The sequence below is a fragment of the Malus sylvestris genome, chromosome 9 (genome assembly GCF_916048215.2).
Source record: "Malus sylvestris chromosome 9, drMalSylv7.2, whole genome shotgun sequence".
NCBI lineage: Eukaryota > Viridiplantae > Streptophyta > Magnoliopsida > Rosales > Rosaceae > Malus > Malus sylvestris.
In genome coordinates, this window is record NC_062268.1 from 15,208,344 (window position 1) to 15,229,929 (window position 21,586).

Below are 21,586 nucleotides of genomic sequence, written 5' to 3' on the forward strand. Positions count from 1 at the left end.
GTTAAGTAGGTTTCCCTACACCTTAACAAAGATAGAAGAAGCCAAGGGAGGAGGCGACGAGGTGTGGGCAGCTGCAAACTGCAAAAGCAGCATATCAAATGGACTGGGTTGCAAACAGTGGAGGAGGGAGGCGTTGGCGGTAGTCGCAGGCTCGACTTGGAGAAAAGGAAGAGCAAGAGAAAGTTTAAAGAAAAGGAAGAAGATAGAAGGTGTAGGGAAAATAATTTTTTTGCCCTTTAAAGGCTCATGCGAATACCTACAAAGGAAAAATAGATGGAAAATTAAAAAAAAAATTAACACTAGGGTGCAAATTGACTAATGATGAGAGTTAAGGGAGGAAATTGGCCAAAATTAAAATTGAGAGGAAGGAATTAGCCAATCCTTACAAGTTCAATGGTAAATTGATGAATACCTCTTAATTTTTAGGGCACATCACATGGTAGATGTTAGTCGTTTGATTTTGTATATCATCGATTTAATTATTTAATATTTAGTGTCGTATTAGCGAAGCCAGCAGGCATGCATATCATATCATATGGTTGGTTGGTTAGTGGTAACTTGCACGAAATTTCCTTGTGTCTGTCTAATGCACTACAATCTACAAGTTTGGCATGAAACATTCAAAGTCTTTTGAATCAACATCGTAGAAAATCAGAAAACGCCAAGTGACAGGGACAAATCACCATACTCGTTTTTTCAACTTTCGGGTTTGAACGCTTGGTATTTCATTCTGGTATTATAATATGTGGTCTCTTCTTAGTTTGTGTTTGGAAAAACGAGTACAACTTTAACGTTATGTTTGGACGAAAAAATTAAACTTGAAATTTAAATAAAAGTTAGAATTTATAAATTTACATGCATCAATTTTGTTTGTTTGAATTCATAAAAAATTTAGAATTTTTGTGTGGAAAAAAAATGGAATTTGGGACCTCAAATTCTTAAGTTTAAATTCTATGTAAATAGACGTTATTTCTCAATTTATAAATTGAGACTTTAAAAATAACAAATTTCGTATTCAATTCCATTGTTTTTTTAGGTTAACCAAACAAGAAAATTCACAAATTCTAGAAAATAAAATCCCGTCATTTTAAAATTCCTTAGTAATCTTAAATTTTTTCATCCAAATATAATATAATATTATGTAGCACTCAATAATATGAGTGTATTAGTCGTTCGATTTGATTTTCACAATTGTCAATTTTCTATCTCAACTAGTTATTTTTCGTAGCCCTCAGTGCCACCTCCCATTAAAAAAAAAATTGTAAAAGAATTACCAGTTTTCTAATTTTTTTATGATATAACAGTAGTATTCAAAATAAAATTAATTTGACTATTATAAAATTAAAACCGCACCGCATAGTTTGAATTTGTGAAATTGCAGAATAAAAGCTGCAATGTATGTAGCATACATCATGAGCTTCAAGTTGTGGAGTTAAGGTTTTTTATTCTTTTTTGATTAAAAAATATATATTTCTTTTCTAATTATAAAGGTCTGAAAATCATGGGCCTGTGTAATTGACCTATAGTTAATTAGAGTGGTGATATTCCCACCCCGGTGTCTTATTTCCCCACCCACCTTTTTATGAATTTTTTAATTACAAATTTATCCATTTGTAAAATGACTAATAGGGACCTTACTTACTCCTTTTTGCATTAATTTTTTTTATAAAAAAAGAAAAGAAAAGAAAAGTTTAGAAAATTTGTCTCCCATAAACCCTAACTCATTATTTTCATCCCCTTTCATTCAGAGAAAGCAAAATCGTTCAGAGAAAGCAAAAAGAATGAATTTAGAAGATGACATTTCTATGGAACAAGTAGATGACTATGTTTCCGTCGAACAAGTAAAAGATAATTTTATGCGGACCATCTTGATTTGTCGACATGAATAATTGAAGCATAGCTTTGTGACTTTTTATTTGAATTTGCATTAGGCTATGGTACAATTTGTTTCATGTTTTCGTATGAGAATTCCTAGAATTCGTTGGCATTGTTTTAATTAGGTTAGGGAAAATTTTGCAATTGGTTAATTGATATCGAACCTGTTAGCGAGGGCTGGGGAGGTTCCACCAACAGCGTCACAATCTTGCTCTGAATCTTTGCCTTTTAGTAAATTTTCCAATTGGTTAATTGATACCGAACCTGTCGAAGTGCTTCACTGAAACCTGAATAGGTTATGTAATCACCAGGATTATCAGCCTTTAGAAAGGCAAAGGCATCATCCTCTGTCAGCGAAGCTCTTCGTAGTTGGTATTGAATTGTGAAAATTTATCCCATTAGAAACAGAACGGACAACAATGTGACTGAAAAAAGTATACAGGCAATGAACATGTATTGCTGCTGCTGCTGTATCCGAGGTTGTTCCTTTTTGGTCAATTTCGTTTATGGTTTATCACTGGGGTTTTTTGTTTTATGAGTTAATGGGGAGTAGCTTCATTAAATTTTAGAGAAATTTATCTCTAATTATATATAGGGTTATTTTAGGAATAATAGTGGGTGAGAAAATAACATTTTAATTTTTTAATTTTTTATAGTGGGTGTAAATATAACGTGGGTGGGGAAATAAGACACGGGATGAGTTTAGCAGCTCTCGTTAATTAATAAACATAAGATTGACTAAGTCCAATACAAAAAATAACTCTTAACATATGCTTGATTATTATGGAATTCATAGATATGTGAGGAATCCGCTCCTCCTGCACGGAAGGTGTATGAAGAAATACTTGAATGAAGGATATTGTCACTGCTACTGCGCTGCTCTCGCCATATTTATCTTTTGATGGTAATTAATCTTTTATTAATTACCATAAAAAAGTAGGAAGGGTATAAATGAAAGATTAAATAGTAGGATACCAATTAACTATTAAAAAATAGAAAGGGGTGTGGGAAAAGTAGTTAAGGGTGTGTGAAAATCACAACCCTATAATAAATATCACTTATTTATATGATATATAATTAGTTAAATTCACTTAGTCTACTTAGGCGCTAGTGCATAACGTTTTGTAGAACCCTGCTCATTAGACAATTATATAATGGAATTATAATATATAAACGATGCTTAAAATCCTCCATCAAATATTCTGATTAGTCTAAATTCTCCTTTGAATATTTCGAGTAGTCTAAATCTCATTCAAATATTTTGTTTAGTACAAATCCTCATTCAAATATTCTGGATAGTTCTCTATAAAGTGAGGTCACCTAGGTGAATGAAGTATTGTCTAATCCTCTTGCATACCATGGACTTAGACCTCGAACGGTTGTCAATAATTTCGAGGACCTTTTGCCCTTTCAAATTTCGCACCTCTCCTAAACAATTCTTGGTTTTGCCACTGTCCCAAAGTGATTGGGCACAAAGCAAAATGTCCCTAGAGTGATGATAAACTCTCCCCGCTCTCTTCTCCCTACTCACTTTTCAATAGTTTTTAATACCAATTTTACCTTCTTGTAAAGTGACATCTAAGGACCAAAGTAGAAAAAGAAAAAGAAAAAAGAATTCTCTTCTATGTTCACTAGCCTATACTGCTGCAGAATTAATATGAGTCTGCAAAATCTTCAAAGATATAGCCCCTCTAACGTTCCTAAACTTTGGTGTAACAATGTCTCTACCCTTTCTTTGGCATCTAATATAGTATCTCATGCTCGCATAAAACACGTGAAAATAGATTACCACTATATAAGAGAACTAGTTTTGGCAAATTTGGTTAAAGTTTAGTATGTCAGTACTCAGCATCAAATTGCTAATATTCATACTAAGTCACTATCCAATGCCAGATTCAAGTTTCTACCGTCTAAGCTTTCTTTGGGTTCCCTTCTGATTAGCTTGAGGGGGTGTAAAGGGACACCTCATACTTAGATATTTTAGTTAGTTTGGACAGCTGTAAATTGGTTACAACTGTTATGTAACTAATCCTTGGGTTACTTAGTTAATCAAGTGTAATTAGTCACTAAGCTTACTTAGCAAAGTGTAAATATACTTAGTCGTAATTACTTCTTCATTAAGTAATGAAATACAGAAAGCAGGTTCTCTATCTGTAATTAGAATATTTTTTTTCATTACTCTAACAAGGAAAAAACATTTCGCCATAACTTATGGTTCCTCACAAATCCAATGAAGCTCTCCTATAATCGTCGTGGCATATATGGTATTGTCATCTCCCGATCCGACTCATTCCCATCCCGAAAGGGGCGGCCGAAGTTTTTGTGTAGTTTTGGATTGTGCAGACCTTGATGGGCTTAGAAGATTTCCATAGCTGTTGGATAATTAGTGGTGGGCTAGCGTTTGTTAAATTACCGTTTGATAATCATTTTAGTTTTTATTTTTCGAAAACTAGAAGATGAAAATTTGTTTAGTCTCCAAAAAGCGTGAGACAAAATTTTTACAAATAAATGATTGTTAAACGACCCTTAAGTAGAATGCAGCTTTAGTAGACTGCCATTTATTTCTTTGAACGATCATCTATATCTAAACTATTTTTTCAAAGAAATGATTGTTAAAGAATATTGTCTAGTTGTATTTATCTTCACTTATAAGTGAGAAATTTCATGTTCGATGATTGTTATTACGAGTTTGAATCAAATTATTGGAGCAATCCCTATTGTCAAACCGATCATGTACTAATTATAATTAATAATTACTTTGATATACAAAACGATAACTACGAAATAGGATTCGGAGTTAAGAATTCCATTCTAACACATTCGTACAGATGAGTAAGATGGTTAACCAATTCTTTGATAATTTCAAGCTAGATTCCTCCGAAATTGAATCATTTTTTCTACTCAAATACAAACAAATATTTTTATATTTCCACTTTAAGTCAACCCTTCTCTGTTTTACAGGCCATACAGCTGCAAACCAACAAAAATTAAAATAAAATAAAATGAACATCATACAGCTGGAAATATAGGTTTGCCAAACAAAACTCAAAAGTCCAATTAAATATCGACTTCCGAAATAATGAACTGCCTTGACGAAAGCGTCCCTTTTTATATAAAAAATAAAAACAAGAGAAATGTCATGAAACAGTTGTAAAGAATTGAGCCATTCTATGACAAAATATTAATTTTCAAGTTAACACATTAAGGCCCATTTGTAGAGAATCAAGGTCCCAAATCCGGTTGGGCCAACTTTAAGTAAGGGCCCGACAGCTTCCAATCTCTCACTCGGATGTCGTTTCTCTCTCCTCCATTCCCCGTTCTAAAACTCTTTGTTTAGCGTCGGCTAGACATCACTTGGGAGCTAGGCGGCTGTCCACCGCTTCGAGTAATTCTTAGCTGGTTTAGGTAGGAAGGGCCTAGGCGCCTGCCCAGACCAGTCTAAGCAATCGTCGATGTTACGATTCTCATTTAGAAAATAGATAATTTCTATTTTTGAAACGTGGTTGCTGACTGGGACACGCCACTTTACTAAATTTGATAAAGTGGTTTCACATCTTTTGGGAAACAAATTTTGTAGCTAATGCCTTAACTAGACAAATTCACTCATTACAAAATTTACATGTTTGAAAGTATAATATTCTTAATAAGACGTATAATGTTTTTATGTTTGATTGTATTGGAACCAGCTGTCTCTCATCAAATGAATTACTTTCTCAAAAAAAAAAAAAAAAAAAAAAAAAAAACCAACTGCTCGAGCAAAACTAGAGATCACTATTGGGAGATAAACTCACTTGTAACTAAAGACACTATGTGAAAATTATGTATTAAACGAATAATGCACTTTTTTTTTTGTGAACAATTAATATTATCTACACTAAGGGAGGTGGGTTAAGCCTCACAACGGTTTTAGCAATAATGCGGTTCAAATTTGTTTCTAGCGAGAATCGAACTTAAGACCTCTCACTTATCAATTGAGAAAAATACTATTAGACTGTGGTACTAAGTAACGAATAATGCACTTTTTAAACGGGAAACGCCACAAAAACTTAACTGGCCTTCCCCTAGGTAGACAGCAAGGAAATCATTTGCTTGATCTCCTTAAATACTGCCTGCAAGACTCGTGCAACTCTGAAAATTGAATCTTTTTTTATTTTCTCCCTTCTAGATTGTTCCTGGCAAATAGTGTGCTGTACTGGTAACCTCTACGTAGCCAACCGCACACACCATATACTACTCCAAAAATACTAAAATAATTAATATTTTATTTTTTTGAAAAGACAAAACTCCACAAAAATATGCTCCATGATCTTGTTACAGCTTAAAGTATTGTGTTACGCTCCCTTCAAAACCAATTTATTAGTTTTTATTAATTTAAGATTATCAACTAAGAATATCGTTGTATAAATAATAAAATTACTAATAATGCAATTATACGATTGATATTCTTAAAGAGGTGCAAAATGTTGCATGTGTAAGTGCAAAACATGCATGCACGTGAATGTCGTCGGTAGATTAGTTGACTTCATTAATTTCATCATTAAGTTCTTTATTACTATTATTATTAATTTAGTTAATCAATTAGTGTATTAATTAGTTAATCATAGACAACAGAAAACTTATGTGAAAAATACATGGGCTGGTATCTTATGGAGGCCCAAGTCCAAGTCGAAGAAGAGTGGTGCTCTTACTATGGGCCTTGATTGCGGATGCATTATATACACAAATTTAATTATTTAAACATTTTAATGACAATTTTGTCTAGTTCTTTAGGTATTTGATGTTCCAGTGCTTCAATTTCTAGACCAACTCTGAACCTTGTTTACTTATAACAAATAAGAAATTGCCACATTAGTTATTTAATGTTACGGTCTATATTTTTTTTTTATATTTGTAGGTGAGATGTCTAAGATTCGAAGTAGAATCAAATTACCATGGTCAGCCCAATGTGAGACCTAGATCACTCCCTCACCTGTGTAGATAATATCATATGTATTAAAAAAGAAAAGAAAAGAAAAGAAATTATCACATTAATTGGTAATTAACATGTAACCGAGGAGGAATTAGTCTAGATTGACGCTTTGCTTCTTGGTAATTTCATTCTTCATGTTTTTCAAATGTTTCTCTATTGTAGAGTTTGACTGTCGTTCGGTCTTTTTTTTTAATAATTTTTTATGCAAATGATATTCTACACTAATTCTTCTATTAATAAAAGAGAGATTCAAATTTTGGGAGCAAAGGGTCACATTGCTTTGACCAACTTATCTAAGTTAAGATGCGCTGATTTATTTATTTTATATTTTTGTATTACTAGCTAGTCCAAAAACACTAAGCGAGAGGGGAAATAAATTGAATCCAAGACAGAGTGAGTTAAAAAAAAGGCCCTAACTGATAACGCACTTACAAGTTACAATATATGATGATTTCTAAATGAGTAAATAAAAGGCTAAAACTTCACTTTGATTCAACAAAAATGTCACTTTCCAAAATTCCTTCAAAGTGCCAAGTTCGTTTGTGTGTTGTGAATTATTGGGACAATTTATTCAAAAACTCTCGAATGCCTTGGTTGAAGAAGCAGGTACACGGCCGTCAATATACATACGTTGAAGACGGAAGAGTAATATTCGTGTTTGATTGCTTAGAGTTTGAATGGAATGGTCAAAATTCAACCCCAATCAAAGTCTACATGTTGTCATCCGTTTTCCTTTCGTTCTTCTTCACTCTTTCTATCTTGTTCTCTTGGGTAACGTCTTAGCGGTAATCTTCTTGTGTTCGCCTATGCGTTTGCCTTACACTAACACAAACACTTCTCAAATTTCCAATTTTCTTTTGTAATATAGTGATGTTTTACAATAATGGTTGGGAGGAGGATTACATAATGGAAAATATGACATCAAACTTGTTATTTACAATTGAAAACTTAAATGTTCGCACTTACAATTGCAGATGAACACTAGTAGAGTGTAGTACTCGTTCAACAATTTAACAATTTGACAATAGAATAAAAAAGATTAATCATGTGTTGTACATCTCCATGATATATTTGAGATTCATTCTGATCCTAAGTTATAATTGTACTAGAAAAGGGAAATACTATGATTAGTCACATGTAGAATGATTGATTTTTGACTGTAGATACATATAGAGGGGTTCACTGCGCCCATGCATATCTACGACCAGTAATAAGCACAGTTTATTTACGTGCAACCAACCGTAACTAAAACTCGTAATCATCATAATAAACATCTATAAATAAAAAAAGATTTACATACGAATTTTTTTGAAGCCTTAACAAACACTATTCAAACGTCTTGAACCAATAATACAATGACACGTGCTAGTCTTCCTCGACGGACAACATAAATTCACCTTTATGAGTAGAACACCGGCGGCAAAAGAATTCCCCAAGTGTTTCGGACAGTCATGCTACTCGAAGTAAGGAAAAGTCCAAACTGTCAAAAATCTTCAAACCAAAAATTTAACAAAATCCCACAGCTGCCTTTTTTGAAGGGAAGGACAACTATCATCCTATTTCCCTCAACTTCCCCATTCTTTCCCCCAAAATTTCAATTCCCCCCCCCCTCCCCCCACCATCACCGCAAGCTCGAAAGTCTGCGTTTCATTTCATGGAATCTCCACCGCCGCCGCCTTCGCTTCAAGAGCTAGACGCGGCGGAGAATATTATTCTCCTCTGGGACTCCACGGCTTCCGAGGAGGCCCGAGAGCGAATGATATTCGACGGCCACCGCGACGAAATCGATCGCTACTTACAGGCCGTCGATGAAATCCAACGCTCTCTGTCCTCAGCCACGCTTGCTTCAGAGGGCGAACAGTCCAAGCTCAACTCTGCCATCCAGATCGCCATGGCTCGGTTGGAGGACGAGTTCCGCAACATCCTCCTCAGCCACACCACTCCCATCGAGCCTGACTCGTTTTCCTCCGCTGATCCGAGCTCGTCAACTCACTCCTACGTCGCTGATTCGAGCTCCGAGTTCGAGGATTACTCTGCTGAAGACAACGGCGGTTTGACCACACCTAAGGCCTCCTCCGTCTCTGCCGGTGACGTCGACGAGCTTCTCCAGCGCGGCGATTCGTCGAACACTTGCAGCTACCGGTCCGCCAGCAGCATCCGCGAGCTCGATCTCATTCCCTCCGATGCGGTATTCGATCTCCGCAACATCGCTGAGCGGATGATTGCTGCCGGCTACCTCCGCGAGTGTATTCAGGTCTACGGCGGCGTCAGGAAGGGGGCGGTGGACTCGAGTTTCCGGAAGCTAGGGATTGAGAAGCTGAGCATCGGAGACGTTCAGAGGCTGCAGTGGGAGCAGCTGGAAACCAAGATCCGACGGTGGATACGCGCCGCCAAGGTCTGCGTGAGGACCGTCTTCGCCTCCGAGAAGAAGCTCTGCGAGCAAATCTTCAATGGCATCGGCACCGCCATTGACGACGCTTGCTTTATGGAGACAGTCAAGGGCCCCGCGATTCAGCTCTTCAACTTCGCCGAGGCCATCAGCATCAGCCGGAGGTCGCCCGAGAAGCTCTTCAAGATTCTCGACTTGCACGATGCTCTGATGGACTTGATGCCAGATATCGAATCGGTTTTCGAATCGAAATCGTCGGAGTCGATTCGGATTCAGGCGGTGGAGATCTTGTCGAGGCTGGCGGAGGCAGCGAGGGGAATTCTATCTGAGTTTGAGAACGCCGTGCTTCGCGAACCGTCTAGGGTTCCCGTCCCCGGCGGAACGATTCATCCATTGACTCGGTATGTGATGAATTACATCAGTTTGATATCGGATTATAAGCAGACTTTGCATGAGCTTATTGTGTCGAAGCCCTCCACGGGGTCGCGGTACTCCGGCGACCCCACGACTCCTGATATGGAGTTCGCCGAGTTGGAGGAGAAGACCCCTCTGGCTCTGCATTTGATTTGGATTATTGTGATTTTGCAATTTAATTTGGATGGCAAGTCTAAGCACTATAAGGATGCTTCAATAGCTCACTTGTTTATGATGAACAATGTTCATTACATTGTCCAAAAGGTGAAAGGGTCCCCGGAATTGAGGGAAATGATCGGAGACGACTACTTGAGGAAGTTAACCGGGAAGTTCCGCCAGGCAGCTACTAGTTACCAGAGAGCTACTTGGGTAGGGGTGTTGTATTGTTTGAGAGACGAAGGGTTACATGTTAGCGGGAGTTTTTCTTCCGGGGTGTCGAAGAGTGCATTGAGAGAGAGGTTCAAGTCATTCAATGCTATGTTTGAGGAGGTTCATAGGACCCAAGCTACTTGGTTGATACCGGATACTCAGCTTAGGGAGGAGCTAAGGATATCTATTTCAGAGAAGTTGATCCCAGCATACAGGTCATTCCTTGGGCGGTTCAGGAGCCATATAGAAAGTGGGAAGCATCCAGAAAATTACATTAAGTATTCGACCGAGGATTTGGAGATGGCTGTATTGGATTTCTTTGAGGGGTACTCGGTATCCCAGCACTTGAGGAGGAGATCTCAGTGAATGTGATCAAATTGAAGCTAAGTTTTGCAAGTTTAGAAACTAGGACACATTCTTTGAATTTTTTGGGGAGTTTTTGGGTGATGATGGTGCTGGTCAGTCTGGGATTCATCGAGCCTTCCATTTCATTAAAAATCCTACATAGTTCAATATTCTGTTGATTGGGGGAGGTCAGATTGTTTTACGAAGATCTCGGTTGTAGCTCTACAGAGCGGCCAAGTCTACACGCCCGAATGCTTCTGCCCTGTAAGCATGTTAATTATTATTACTACCACAATCTAGATTTTGTTTCATTTGTTCATATTCGAATTGTTGTGCGTGTGCGTTGTTCCATTTTTTGTTTTAATATCAAGAAGCCGTTTCTTATAGTAGTAGCTCCAGGTTACTTGTATACCATGTCATATATTTTAGCTTTTGATGAGGCAGATTTCCGAAACACACTTCAGATTTATAACTTTTCTAGAAATGAATGAGTTAGTTTTATGTTAACCGAAAGTTGTTCGTATAAATATTCGCCATCACTCTGCATACGCATAAATTTCAACCGAAATGCGTATTTACATACAGTTACTTGGTTCCTCTATCCCCTTCGGTTTTCGGGTTAAGGTGCCTATGCCATCTCTCTTTCGGTTTTCGGTATGTAAAACGACTCGGCTTTTGTTGTATTGGTTTTGTTTCTTGTGTAATATGCTGATTAAGTTCACTTTGATAGTTTTCTGTATCTTACTAAACGGATAATTACAGATTGAATTTCGCTCCATAAACGTAGCGATGTTTGGATAGGGTGATGTTATAACGGAAATTGTAACGATATTGGTTTAGTATAGCAACTAGCTCTTAGTGTAGCGATGTTGCTCTTCCCCATGTTGAAACAGCTGCCAATTACGCAAACACCAGAAAGCCATGTGCACAAGATTAACCGGTGATTTTGCTTCTTTCGTTGCTCGAAAGTAAAATGTCTTCGACTAAATTTGCGTACTACCTCGCAGGCATAACGCCGATTTAAGCCCTGAACTCAAACCGAGGGAAAGCACTGAATGAATATGTGAACCGCCAATGAAATTTCTACTTTTGAATACAAGCGATACTATTATTTAAAGTTACATTGGGAAAGGAAAGTGAGTAAAGTTACATTGGGAAAGGAAAGTGAGTTTGAACGCAGGATGCAGTGAGTCGAAGGCCATAATCACGAGTCGAAGGCTACAATCACTAGAACAATCGACCACTTGCAAACCACCAATGATATTATCACAAAGAAACACAACAAATCTCCTTTACCCACCTTTCTTCTACTCGTGCGAAGATTCAGGAACCAATTAAACAAATACATTAAGGACTAAAAAGCAAACATTAAATTAAGCGAACTAATTTTATAATCTCAACATACAAATTTCTATGCCATGATCCGTGCTCCTCTGTGTATCATGTGTTCCCGAGCAGCTGGAAATTGTTGCAATGCCAACAAATATTCCAGCTGGGTTCTGTTTTTACTCTATCTTGTCTTCTTCATCGTTGCCATTTGAGGCCCCATTGCTGCCTTTCACCGGTCTAGTCTCCAGCGCACTACCAGCATCCTTAGCAGGCGTTAGGGCCGGTTTTATGAGTGTCAAAGTCGTGTCGTCCTTGTCAAACTCTTCGCTATCTCCAGAGTATGCATATCTTGTCAAAAAAGGAAAATAGTGTGGGGACATGGTCATTAGATAAAACAAGGACCAAGGACGCGTTCAATAGTGTTGAAACACCACAGACATGTGATTGGGATGGCAGTTAATAAAAGAGATAATTCATGTACCAACCGAAGGATTCGAGAGTTTTCAAGTAAATTATGGGAAACGTCCCATGTGGCATGTTAAACATGAACAAAGTTTTGTACGTTAGGATGAACGAAGAAGAATCATGGAAGCCATGTATTTTACCTTGTTGAGGTCTGCGATGGTGTCCAAAGAATGCAGATGACGCATAGGAGAGAGAAAGATAAAACTTGCCAGAAGGCAGGGACGATCCATGCGTTCTGCCACTGCTCATTGTAAACATCATTTGATTTGAAATACAGCTGCAGGTACAATGTTGAAAAATATCAAACGTGTAATAACTGAATTAAACAAATTTAAAACAAAGAAAGTTGCGTGTGAATGGATTCAACAGATGCAAATCATTTTGCGCAAGTAAAAATTATCCTGACCATGTTAAATCCACCACCAAATCACAAATACTTTATACTTTTCTCTCTTCCTAGGAAAGGTCATGGATGTAGGTTAAAAGATCACCTCATAGCATATCCAACCCACAGACACAATGACAGTTACTGCCAACGCATTGGTAAACTTCCTGTAAATGTCTAGTTTAACCATCATTCGCCTAGCCTGTCACAAAACAAAAGCAAGAAAAAGTAATCAACAAGGTAGCTGTATGTTAAAGCTCTTCGATTCACAATACGCAGCACGCTTAATCCCTTGCATAGGCACAAACATGACAGTTACAGGATCAACTATTAAGACCTGATGGCAATGATTGGGTAAATTACAATCAAGTACATGGACGATGTAGCCGGCATATACCACATCTATAGACGAATAGTAAAGGTTGGTTCTCATATTTCCCATAGATTCAACTTCAAGCACCTTTATTCTTTCATTTTGGTGAAACGGAAAACATAAGTTGAACAGATTATATTTGAAAAGCTAATAATTCACTGATATCATTGGAATGAAAATTAAGGTACCTGAAGCTTTTTCAAAGTTGCAGAGAGGGAAGTAAATATCCAAAGAATGAAGAACGCATCCAATACTGCCACAGGAAGAACCAAGAACAATCTTGCCTTCCCAGAAAGATCACTTACTGCACCGACATTTTCTACCATCTCAAGAACCTCAGATGCTAGGAAGAAGGTCAGTCCGAGCAAAATCACCTTTGATGTAAGCCCACCAAGGGAAGGCCTCACAACACCATAGCCCATAGAGACCATTAAAAGTATCACACGTGCTACCGTGCGCTTGACTGTCCCAAAGGTAACAGCCCATACAGTTATCCCAGTTGGCCTGACGCCTGTCTCGTTGAATTCAGCATACTCAAAATACCACAAAGCCATCTCTAACATACCGAGTGTTATTACCAGAGTGATGCAGTTCTGCAACGGGAAAACTTCTCTCCAGAATCTTGCATACTGTGAGAACCAACCGATCCCGAGTATGACAAAGGCAAAGGACATGAACCCATAGAAATTCATAAAAGGAGCCATTCTACCAGGTAAATACCCAGTAGGATTTTTCCATATAGTTTTCCCCTCCACAACCACATCCTTAATACTCAGATCACAATGAATAAAATACAAATTGTACATCCCGGTTTTCGTAATCGGTATGGATTTGGACGGCAATGTAGCAACTTCCTCATGTTCTTCAAATGAGACACCAAAAACCTGGGGCCAACCTGGATTCTCAGTCGACTGGCGGTGAATGATCTCTCCTTGTGCACACACCCCCAATTTTGCCAGATCCCCTGAGCAACATACTGCTCTTTGACCGCCATAAGCTGAACCCCCAATGGTCTCTCTATCTTCCACCTCAAAAACAATGGCATGGACTGGCCATGAGCTCAGGTTTGCAGATTCTCTGCTCCTCCGAAACGTAACCTTTTCGAAGCTGGTTTCGAATTACAAAAGCAAATCAGATAATGGTTTTGTACAAACAGGGTGCAACAATAACACATGAATTGGGTTAATCACTTTGAATAGTCCCAGTAAAAAAGCTGTTGACTTTCTACTAACCAAGTAATTTGCGAACCCAATAAATCAAATACTCAAATGAACTCAATTGTGCATCAGATCTTAGCCGATTGCAAGTTAAAACTGGAGAAGTAAAGAGAGTGAAATGGGGAAATGGAATTCTATGATGTACTTTACCGTATGAAAGAGTCGCCGTTGACAGAGTCGGAGGCGGACTGAGCAGGGGAAGAAGAGTAAATTCCCTCGCTGCCGCCGTGGACGACGAAGGCGCTGCCTTTGGTGGCGAATCTCTCAGCGGCGTACTTGTGGACCGATGCCTCCGCGCTCAAAACGCAGAGCAGAAACGCAAGGAGAGCAGGAGCTGGAGAGCACCGCATCATAAATTCAAATCCCTAATTCCCAATTCTACAAAATCTCGAATCTGAGAGACCCCGAGGAGAAGGAAGTGGAAGCTTCTCTGTGTGTGGTCTGTGAAATGAAATCGGATCTGTTTTTGTATACTCACTCTCTCTGCGTGTAGTGTGTGCTAATTCAACTTAGGAGCTGCTGGGATCATGCTAAGTATGTTTAATTAATTAATTAGTGTTTTAACGTTTTAGGTGGAGAGAGTTTCGTGTGGAATGCACGTATGGGGTGGTTTTCATGTGAGTGGGTTTAGAGCCGGTTAGTCAGCATAAACGTCGGTGACAGTGTCTGATGATTATTATTACTAGCATATGTACACATTGTGTGAAATTTTTTATTTTTATTCTTAAAATAAAAGAAAAGATGAAGAGAGTGAGAGAGAACACGGAAGTGGGGAGTGAGGAAAAGAGGGTTTTTTATTTTTTATAAAATTAGAGAGAAAAAGTGGGGAGTGTGAAATTATTTTACTGTTATTAATATTTTCAAAAAAAAAAGTTTTTGATATGATTGTAAACTTTCGCTGTAAGATCCCACATCGACCAACGGAGATGAGGAGATGGGGTGATGTGCCTTATATGTACATGCTCCCCTCCCTATAGCACGAGACCTTTTGGGAACTCATTGGCTTCGGATTCTATCGGAACTCCGAAGTTAATTGAGTTCGGGCGAGAGCAATCCTAGGATGGGTGACCCATTGGAAAGTTCTCGTCTGAGTTCCCAGAAACAAAACCGTGACGGAATGGTAAGCCCAAAGTGGACAATATCGTGCTACGGCAGAGTCGAGACTAGGATGTGAAAGAATGGTATCAGAGCCATTCTATCGTTCGGTGCGGATGTGCTGGCGAGGACGCGGGGTTCCCCTTAAGTCGGTGCGGTTGTGCTGGTGAGGACGTTGGGTTCCCCTTAAGTGGGGTGGATTGTAAGATGTCACATCGACCAACGAAGAGGGTGTGATGTGCCTTATATGTACATGATTCCCTCCCTATAACACGATGCCTTTTGGGAACTCACTGGCTTCGGATTCCATCGAAACTTTGAGGTTAAGCGAGATTGGGTGAGAGCATTCCTAGGATGGGTGATCCCCCTGGGAAGTTCTTGTGCCGAAACCCAAAAACAAAACCTTGAGGCCCCGTTTGGCACACCGTATAAGACATCGGATAGTATTAATAATACGGAGTACGGTGTTTGGTGTCCAATTGTATTAAATAGCCACCGGATTAAACAATCCGGTCCCACCTACTTTATACGGTAAACACCCGCTTGTTTATCCTCTCCAAAACCACGGGACAGTTTAGTCGGGTCCTTCCTCTCCAGACGCAGCCGTGTCACTGCTCCAGCATAGCCGTCCTTCTCGACGGTGATGATGTTACCTCCCACCTGGTCCTTAGCCTCCGTGACTATGACAATCGGAACGGCGTCGCCGTGCTTGGTAGCCAGCACCTGAGCGATGCAGAGCCCACTGATTCCACCGCTCACCACCACGCAGTCAACAGAGGTGAACATCTTCTTCTTCGTTTCCCCTCCCTTTCTTCTTCCCCCTCCTTCCCACAAATCCCAAAACCCAATTCCTTTGCCGGCGAACCTGCAAAGCAGAAACTAAAAAAAAAAAAGCAATGGAATTTGAAGAAGAAGAAGAAGAATACGGGGAAGAAAGAGAAGGATTGGGAAATTCAAAGATTTGAAGAAGAAGAAGAAGAATACAGGGAAGAAAGAAGAAGAAGAACCCGGTTGTAGCTAAGCGAACCCAGTCCTCCTCTCCTCAATACTTTTGCTGGGTTGATTTGTAGCTAAAAAAAATAAAAAAGAGAAGGATTGGGAAAAAAAAACGATGAGAATTTGAAAGGTGGGTTTTGCTGGGTTTCTTGTTGCTGCCTTTGTGGTGGGGTTCGTTCAGGGAGCAGACGGGGAAGAAGAACAAAGGATAGAGAGAGAGGGATTTTGGGGGGTTTGCGGCGGAGAGATCTGGGAACAAAAGAGAGGATTTCAGTTTATTTTTTTAATTTTATTTTAAGTTTGATTCCTCCTATCCGGTATAATACCAAACACAGTATAAATAATACGGTTATTTGTCCGATTCTGCACCAAACGCCTGACTAATTTAGTAAGTACTATCCGGTGGCTATTTATCCTATCCGACAGAAATAGTCAGTACAGTCCGAGCTGCCAAACTAAGCCTGAGGGAATAGTAAGCCCAAAGCGGACAATATCGTGCTACGGTGGAGTCGAGATTGGGATGTGACATCCGCAATTTGAATTTTCGTAAACAAGTATGCAGTCATCTATTTGGCTGTCAAGAAAACAGAGGAAACGAGAAAACTACATTTTCTTCTATTTCATCTTTGTACAATACACATTTTTTTGTCTTAAATCTCCAGAGTTTGTAAATATTTTGGGGGGTTTGGGGGGTTTGGGGTTCGAGAGAGAGTGAAGAGAGTGAAGGAGGGTTGACGTGTGATGTTGTGCGCTTCGGTGAGGGTGGTGAGAAGTGTGAGCGTGAGGGGGATTTTGGGTTGGAAGTGTGCTCGGGTGGGGAAGACGAACTGGGTTTTGGCTTTTTTTAATTAATTATTTTAATTTTTAATTTTTTTATTAAGTGTTTAGCCACTTGGCATAAATGTGCCAGTCACGACAGTACAAATAGGGACCCTTATTTACCACATCATCACTTAACGATTTACTTAACAGATTTTCTAACGGATGTCTGAAATTGAAATAAAATGATAAGTAAATGTATGAAAGTGAAATGTTTTAAAGATGTTGTAAGAAATTGAAATCGACCCCAAACCTGAGGGGGTAAAATGTAATTTACCCTTGGTTTTTTTTTTAATTTTTTAAATTAGAGAGGAGAAAATCAGGCTTAAACAAAAAAAATAGCAAGATTTTGTTTTGTGAAATTACGTTGATGTCATTAACTATTTTATTGTGATAGAAGATAAAAATGTCTTTTCATCATCTTATGATTAATGATTTGTTTGTTTGTTTTGGGCAGTTATGTGATGATGCCGTGAAAGTCAATGTGGCGGTGATTAGTTTTTTCATTAATAAAACCGGACTCTACCATAAATTATAGACGGAATTGAAAAAGCACCATATGAACATTATAAAAGTGTGGAAGGATGGTGAAATAGTAAAAACGCATCATGCGTTACAGTAAAAGAGAATCGGCTATTATCATATATTCTTGCCATACTTAGGTGTCAGATAATTCTCAATTCCATGATGAAATTGCAAGTGTACGCGGCCTGGACCCATAAAACAATTAGATTGAGTCTCTATATTTCCTGTATTAGTGATCAATCTGTAAAGGGTCCAGGCCGAAAACACGAGCAATCCCAAAAGACAAATATTCTTGCTGTCCAGTAGACTTCTTTGATCTTCTTTGTTTCGTCAAAAGGTCTATGAACAAACTAAATTCGGGTTCCCTAGAACTTTTGAATCCACAAAAAAAATGGTGAAGCTTTTAAAGCAAAGGGACACTTGTACTAATTCAGCCAAATATTACAGAAAGAAATTAGAACAACTGTTGATTGAAATTCTAATTTTCGAAGATTTGACATGTACCATCTACGAACATCGGCCAACTACAGGAAGAAGAAGAGAATGAATAGCAGCCGCTATAATATTTGCGGACGGGCGAGCGACTCGTTTAATCCATATCAAGGAACTCCATTCTTTTTCTCATTGTACCTTTAAGATCAGAAGCTTCTCTTTCTGCTTTCTGTGCCTGCATAATTACAAAGCTAATCATCAATACAGGCTTCCGTTCAAGTAATAAAGCAAAGTGCGTCCAAATATAACAAACAAAGCAGACCCAAAAATCACAAAAACACTGTCACAAAAAATTGACATAGATGTCAACCGAAAACGAAAGGACAGTCTTTCAATTTACATATAATCTTGAGAGAAATTAAGCCACAATTGCAGTGCCCCACCATCTGGAAAGCCCCCCTAATTCAGACTCACGCAAGAACCAACCCGTTCAAGAAATTCGGCCTCTACGTTCAAAAATTTGCTTGACCCCAGTTTTGGTTGACCTAGAACCAATTAGTGATTCCAAATACATTAACGAAAAAAAGGAAAGCGGGAAACATTTTTCCAAAAATCATTTTGAAAAAAAGGGATTAGACCTCAATGGTCCTTGGAATTCCACCTACCAACGGAAACTCTTCACAAAAAATATTTGGGGTAATAGTCACCAAGTCTTAGTCTAGCACAGTTGGAGATTCCACTCATACTTCTGCATGTGCATGATCTTTGCTTTTTATGTGTACATAAATAAAGATAGAACAAGTGGCACTAACCCGCCTCTCATGGTATGCGTACCTTCAGAACATAATGCTTAAGGCGCAACTAAATCGAGTGGTTCAATCATCCCATAAGTCCTTTCCTAAATGTGCTCAACTATTTGCTTCAAAACTGCACCATTCACCTACTAATTTTCATCGAGGATTTTAGTCTCAAATCTTCTTAATATCTATGTCAAAACCAGTGTTTTAAAACCATACAGCTTTCCGACTTCATAAACATACCTTAACACTAGAGCTATAAACTTGAACAATTGAAGACCAAAGCAGATAATAAGGAAAAAGGAAGAGAGTGAGGTAGTTTATATCAACACACCATTTATAAAGATTATCGAGCTGGCAACACTTACCCTTTTAATTTCTGCAGCTGAAACGCGAGTCATGTGTGGTGGAAGTTCCTCCCTTTCCGAATCCTAAAACATCAAGTGCAGATATAAACATTATTCAATGATGCATATTTTGAGTTATAGATGACAAAGCAACTAATAATGTACCATACCAGCTCGCCAATTAGAACAACATTCTCCCCACGGATGACGTAAAGACCCAAGGGGATGTCACAGTAAAGATCCCCAACAATGGCTCTCTCACATGCACCCTCAAGAACGGCATTGGCTACAAATCAGAAATAACTATTACTTCAGAATCTTCATTAAACTTACAATATAATTTGCCCTCAAAAAACAGAGAAGATAATGTTAGTACCGAATTGATCAAAAGACCGAAGTATCCCCAAAAGTTTTCGACCATCACGGAGCAGCACAAGAAGCTTCTCTGCAGCATGAATAATAGCATTAGACCACCACACCTCAACAGTGAAAAAATGATTGGTTGACCCACCAGTCCTAAACTCCAGCATCTTTTCACTAGTACTCAACTCAAAATCGACATTGAAACCGGGATTTAAAGGAATACTCAAACAGCAAAACTTCAATACAAGAAAACAAATTTTCTGCAGGACCCTACCTGTAAAACCAATCTGAATTTAAGCAACAAATACTAGAAGAAAAACCCAAATGGTAAAAAGAACAAATCTTTCAACTATGTCAGACAGTCAGAACACAATTAATAAAAACAACTAGAAACTAGAAAGAATTACCATCAAATTCATACAACTAATGAAAAATTATAACCCCAGAAAAAAAAAGTATAAATTAGAGAGAGGGAGAGCATACTGTCAAGGTAGCTAGCAAGAGAAGTGGAAAGGTAGACATCTTCTGGGCCTGCCCAAGACATTGATGCTTCTTCTTCTCAATTCCAAAAACTCAAACTTTTTCGGTTTCTCAAAAATCACCGAAAAATTCACCAATTTCCAAACCAACAATGGCATTGGCAGCTCAGCCTTTTCTCCGATGCCTCCCCAAGACCCTTCAATTTTCCTCCAAAATAACGACTCCTAATCCGAGAACCAGAAATTTGAACAAAAGACCGAAACTTTAACGAACTGAGCAAGAAAATCCTAGCCTTTTCAGATCCAAAAACCATAGAATTTGAGGAGGGTCAGAGGACTTCCGGATTGATGGGACTGGATAGAATTTTAATAAAAAATACTCAGATCCAATCGGCCGGGAAGAGTTTGAGAGAGGGGGTGGGGGGATTTAGCCGAGAAAAAGAGGGGGGTTCGAGGGGAAGTGCGAGAAAATGCAGAGTAATTGAGGCAAAGGGTGATTTTATTTGTTAGGGGAGAATCACAAGTCTAGGGTTTGGACTTTGGAGAGTGACATAGTGGTGGGATGGAAGTTAGGGCAACCTAAATTAGGGTTAATTTGGTATTTCTGTACTTTAAAAAAAAATTGTTTCTGCTGTACTGTAAAAATAAGTAGCTGTAAAATAAAATATTTACGTGTTTAGTAAACTTTTATTGTAAAAGTGATTTTAACAAAAAAAAAATTGTTCAAGTGTTTGGTAAACTTTATATAAAACTGTTTTGACAATGTTAAATGGCTAAAAAAGTATAATTTTTTAAAATGGGATTTATGGGATTTGCCGTGTCCTCCCCCTCCCCGCCCCCCCCCACAACCCGTGTCCCCCTTAACCTTCCATCACCACCCCACCGCCGCCCTATCTTCCTCCATCTCCATTTCTCTCCCAAGGTTTTACTAAACAAAAACTGAAAATGAATTGTGAATTTTATGGGATTTAGTCCTTGAGGATCTGTCTTCAAATCGGAAAACCCATATGTAGTCGAATCTTTGCCATCGAAACCCGGTCTTGACGATTTGCCGGAAAGCTGTGTGGCGATGATTCTGGGGTATTTGGACCCGTCGGGAAACCCAGTTTCTCCTCCTCCGATTCCAATCTCCTGAGTCCCTTCACCTAAGCCTTATCCTTCACCCCATCTCTCTGTCGTCCCATCTCATCCGCCGCCATGACTCCACCACCCTCACGATCGAGACGTCCCTTTCCTTCACCTTCCACAACTACGAGCCACCGTCGTGCACACTCGAGACCACTTCCAAGGAGCTTATGAAGTTCTTCCACGACATGGCGTTGATGCGCCGGATGGAGATTGCGAGGAGAAAGAGGTTATAATTGGGTTTAAGAAAGTTTCATTAAACTTTATTGTTCATCATCCTACTTTGAAAAAAAAAGCTGGTTTTGAGAAGCAGCAAAATGCTGCTTCCATTGTTCTGCTTATTTTGGCTGAAACTTTGAAAAGAAGCACTTATTTTTACATTTACCAAACACATTTTCCACCCCAAATTTTTTTCATAGCTGCTTTTTTATATAATTTAAGTTGTGCCAAACTGGTATTTAGGAATGTGTTAGTAATT

The 21,586-nt window shown here is 38.6% G+C and overlaps 4 protein-coding genes across 4 annotated transcripts; 1 reads left to right on the plus strand and 3 right to left on the minus strand.

Moving 5' to 3' along the window:
* The first annotated feature begins 8,298 nt into the window (after window positions 1–8,298).
* LOC126634614 (exocyst complex component EXO70A1-like) lies at window positions 8,299–10,868 on the plus strand. Its single transcript, XM_050305144.1, has one exon. It carries the CDS (start codon window positions 8,499–8,501, stop codon window positions 10,380–10,382), a length of 1,884 nt encoding a protein of 627 aa, XP_050161101.1. The 5' UTR covers window positions 8,299–8,498; the 3' UTR covers window positions 10,383–10,868.
* Window positions 10,869–11,605: 737 nt separating this feature from the next.
* Window positions 11,606–14,674, minus strand: LOC126634615 (uncharacterized). Its single transcript, XM_050305145.1, has 5 exons — window positions 14,281–14,674; window positions 13,102–14,020; window positions 12,647–12,742; window positions 12,296–12,432; window positions 11,606–12,038 (listed from the first exon to the last, which is right to left on the minus strand). The coding sequence occupies exons 1-5, from the start codon at window positions 14,481–14,483 to the stop codon at window positions 11,867–11,869; spliced, it is 1,527 nt and encodes a 508-aa protein (XP_050161102.1). The 5' UTR covers window positions 14,484–14,674; the 3' UTR covers window positions 11,606–11,866.
* Window positions 14,675–15,638: 964 nt separating this feature from the next.
* LOC126633826 (protoporphyrinogen oxidase 1, chloroplastic-like) lies at window positions 15,639–16,750 on the minus strand. Its single transcript, XM_050304375.1, has 2 exons — window positions 16,661–16,750; window positions 15,639–16,104 (listed from the first exon to the last, which is right to left on the minus strand). The coding sequence occupies exons 1-2, from the start codon at window positions 16,748–16,750 to the stop codon at window positions 15,745–15,747; spliced, it is 450 nt and encodes a 149-aa protein (XP_050160332.1). The 3' UTR covers window positions 15,639–15,744.
* A 1,216-nt stretch (window positions 16,751–17,966) lies between these two features.
* LOC126634616 (sm-like protein LSM1B) lies at window positions 17,967–20,554 on the minus strand. Its single transcript, XM_050305146.1, has 5 exons — window positions 19,988–20,554; window positions 19,518–19,586; window positions 19,312–19,427; window positions 19,163–19,225; window positions 17,967–18,232 (listed from the first exon to the last, which is right to left on the minus strand). The coding sequence occupies exons 1-5, from the start codon at window positions 20,046–20,048 to the stop codon at window positions 18,155–18,157; spliced, it is 387 nt and encodes a 128-aa protein (XP_050161103.1). The 5' UTR covers window positions 20,049–20,554; the 3' UTR covers window positions 17,967–18,154.
* Window positions 20,555–21,586: the final 1,032 nt, after the last annotated feature.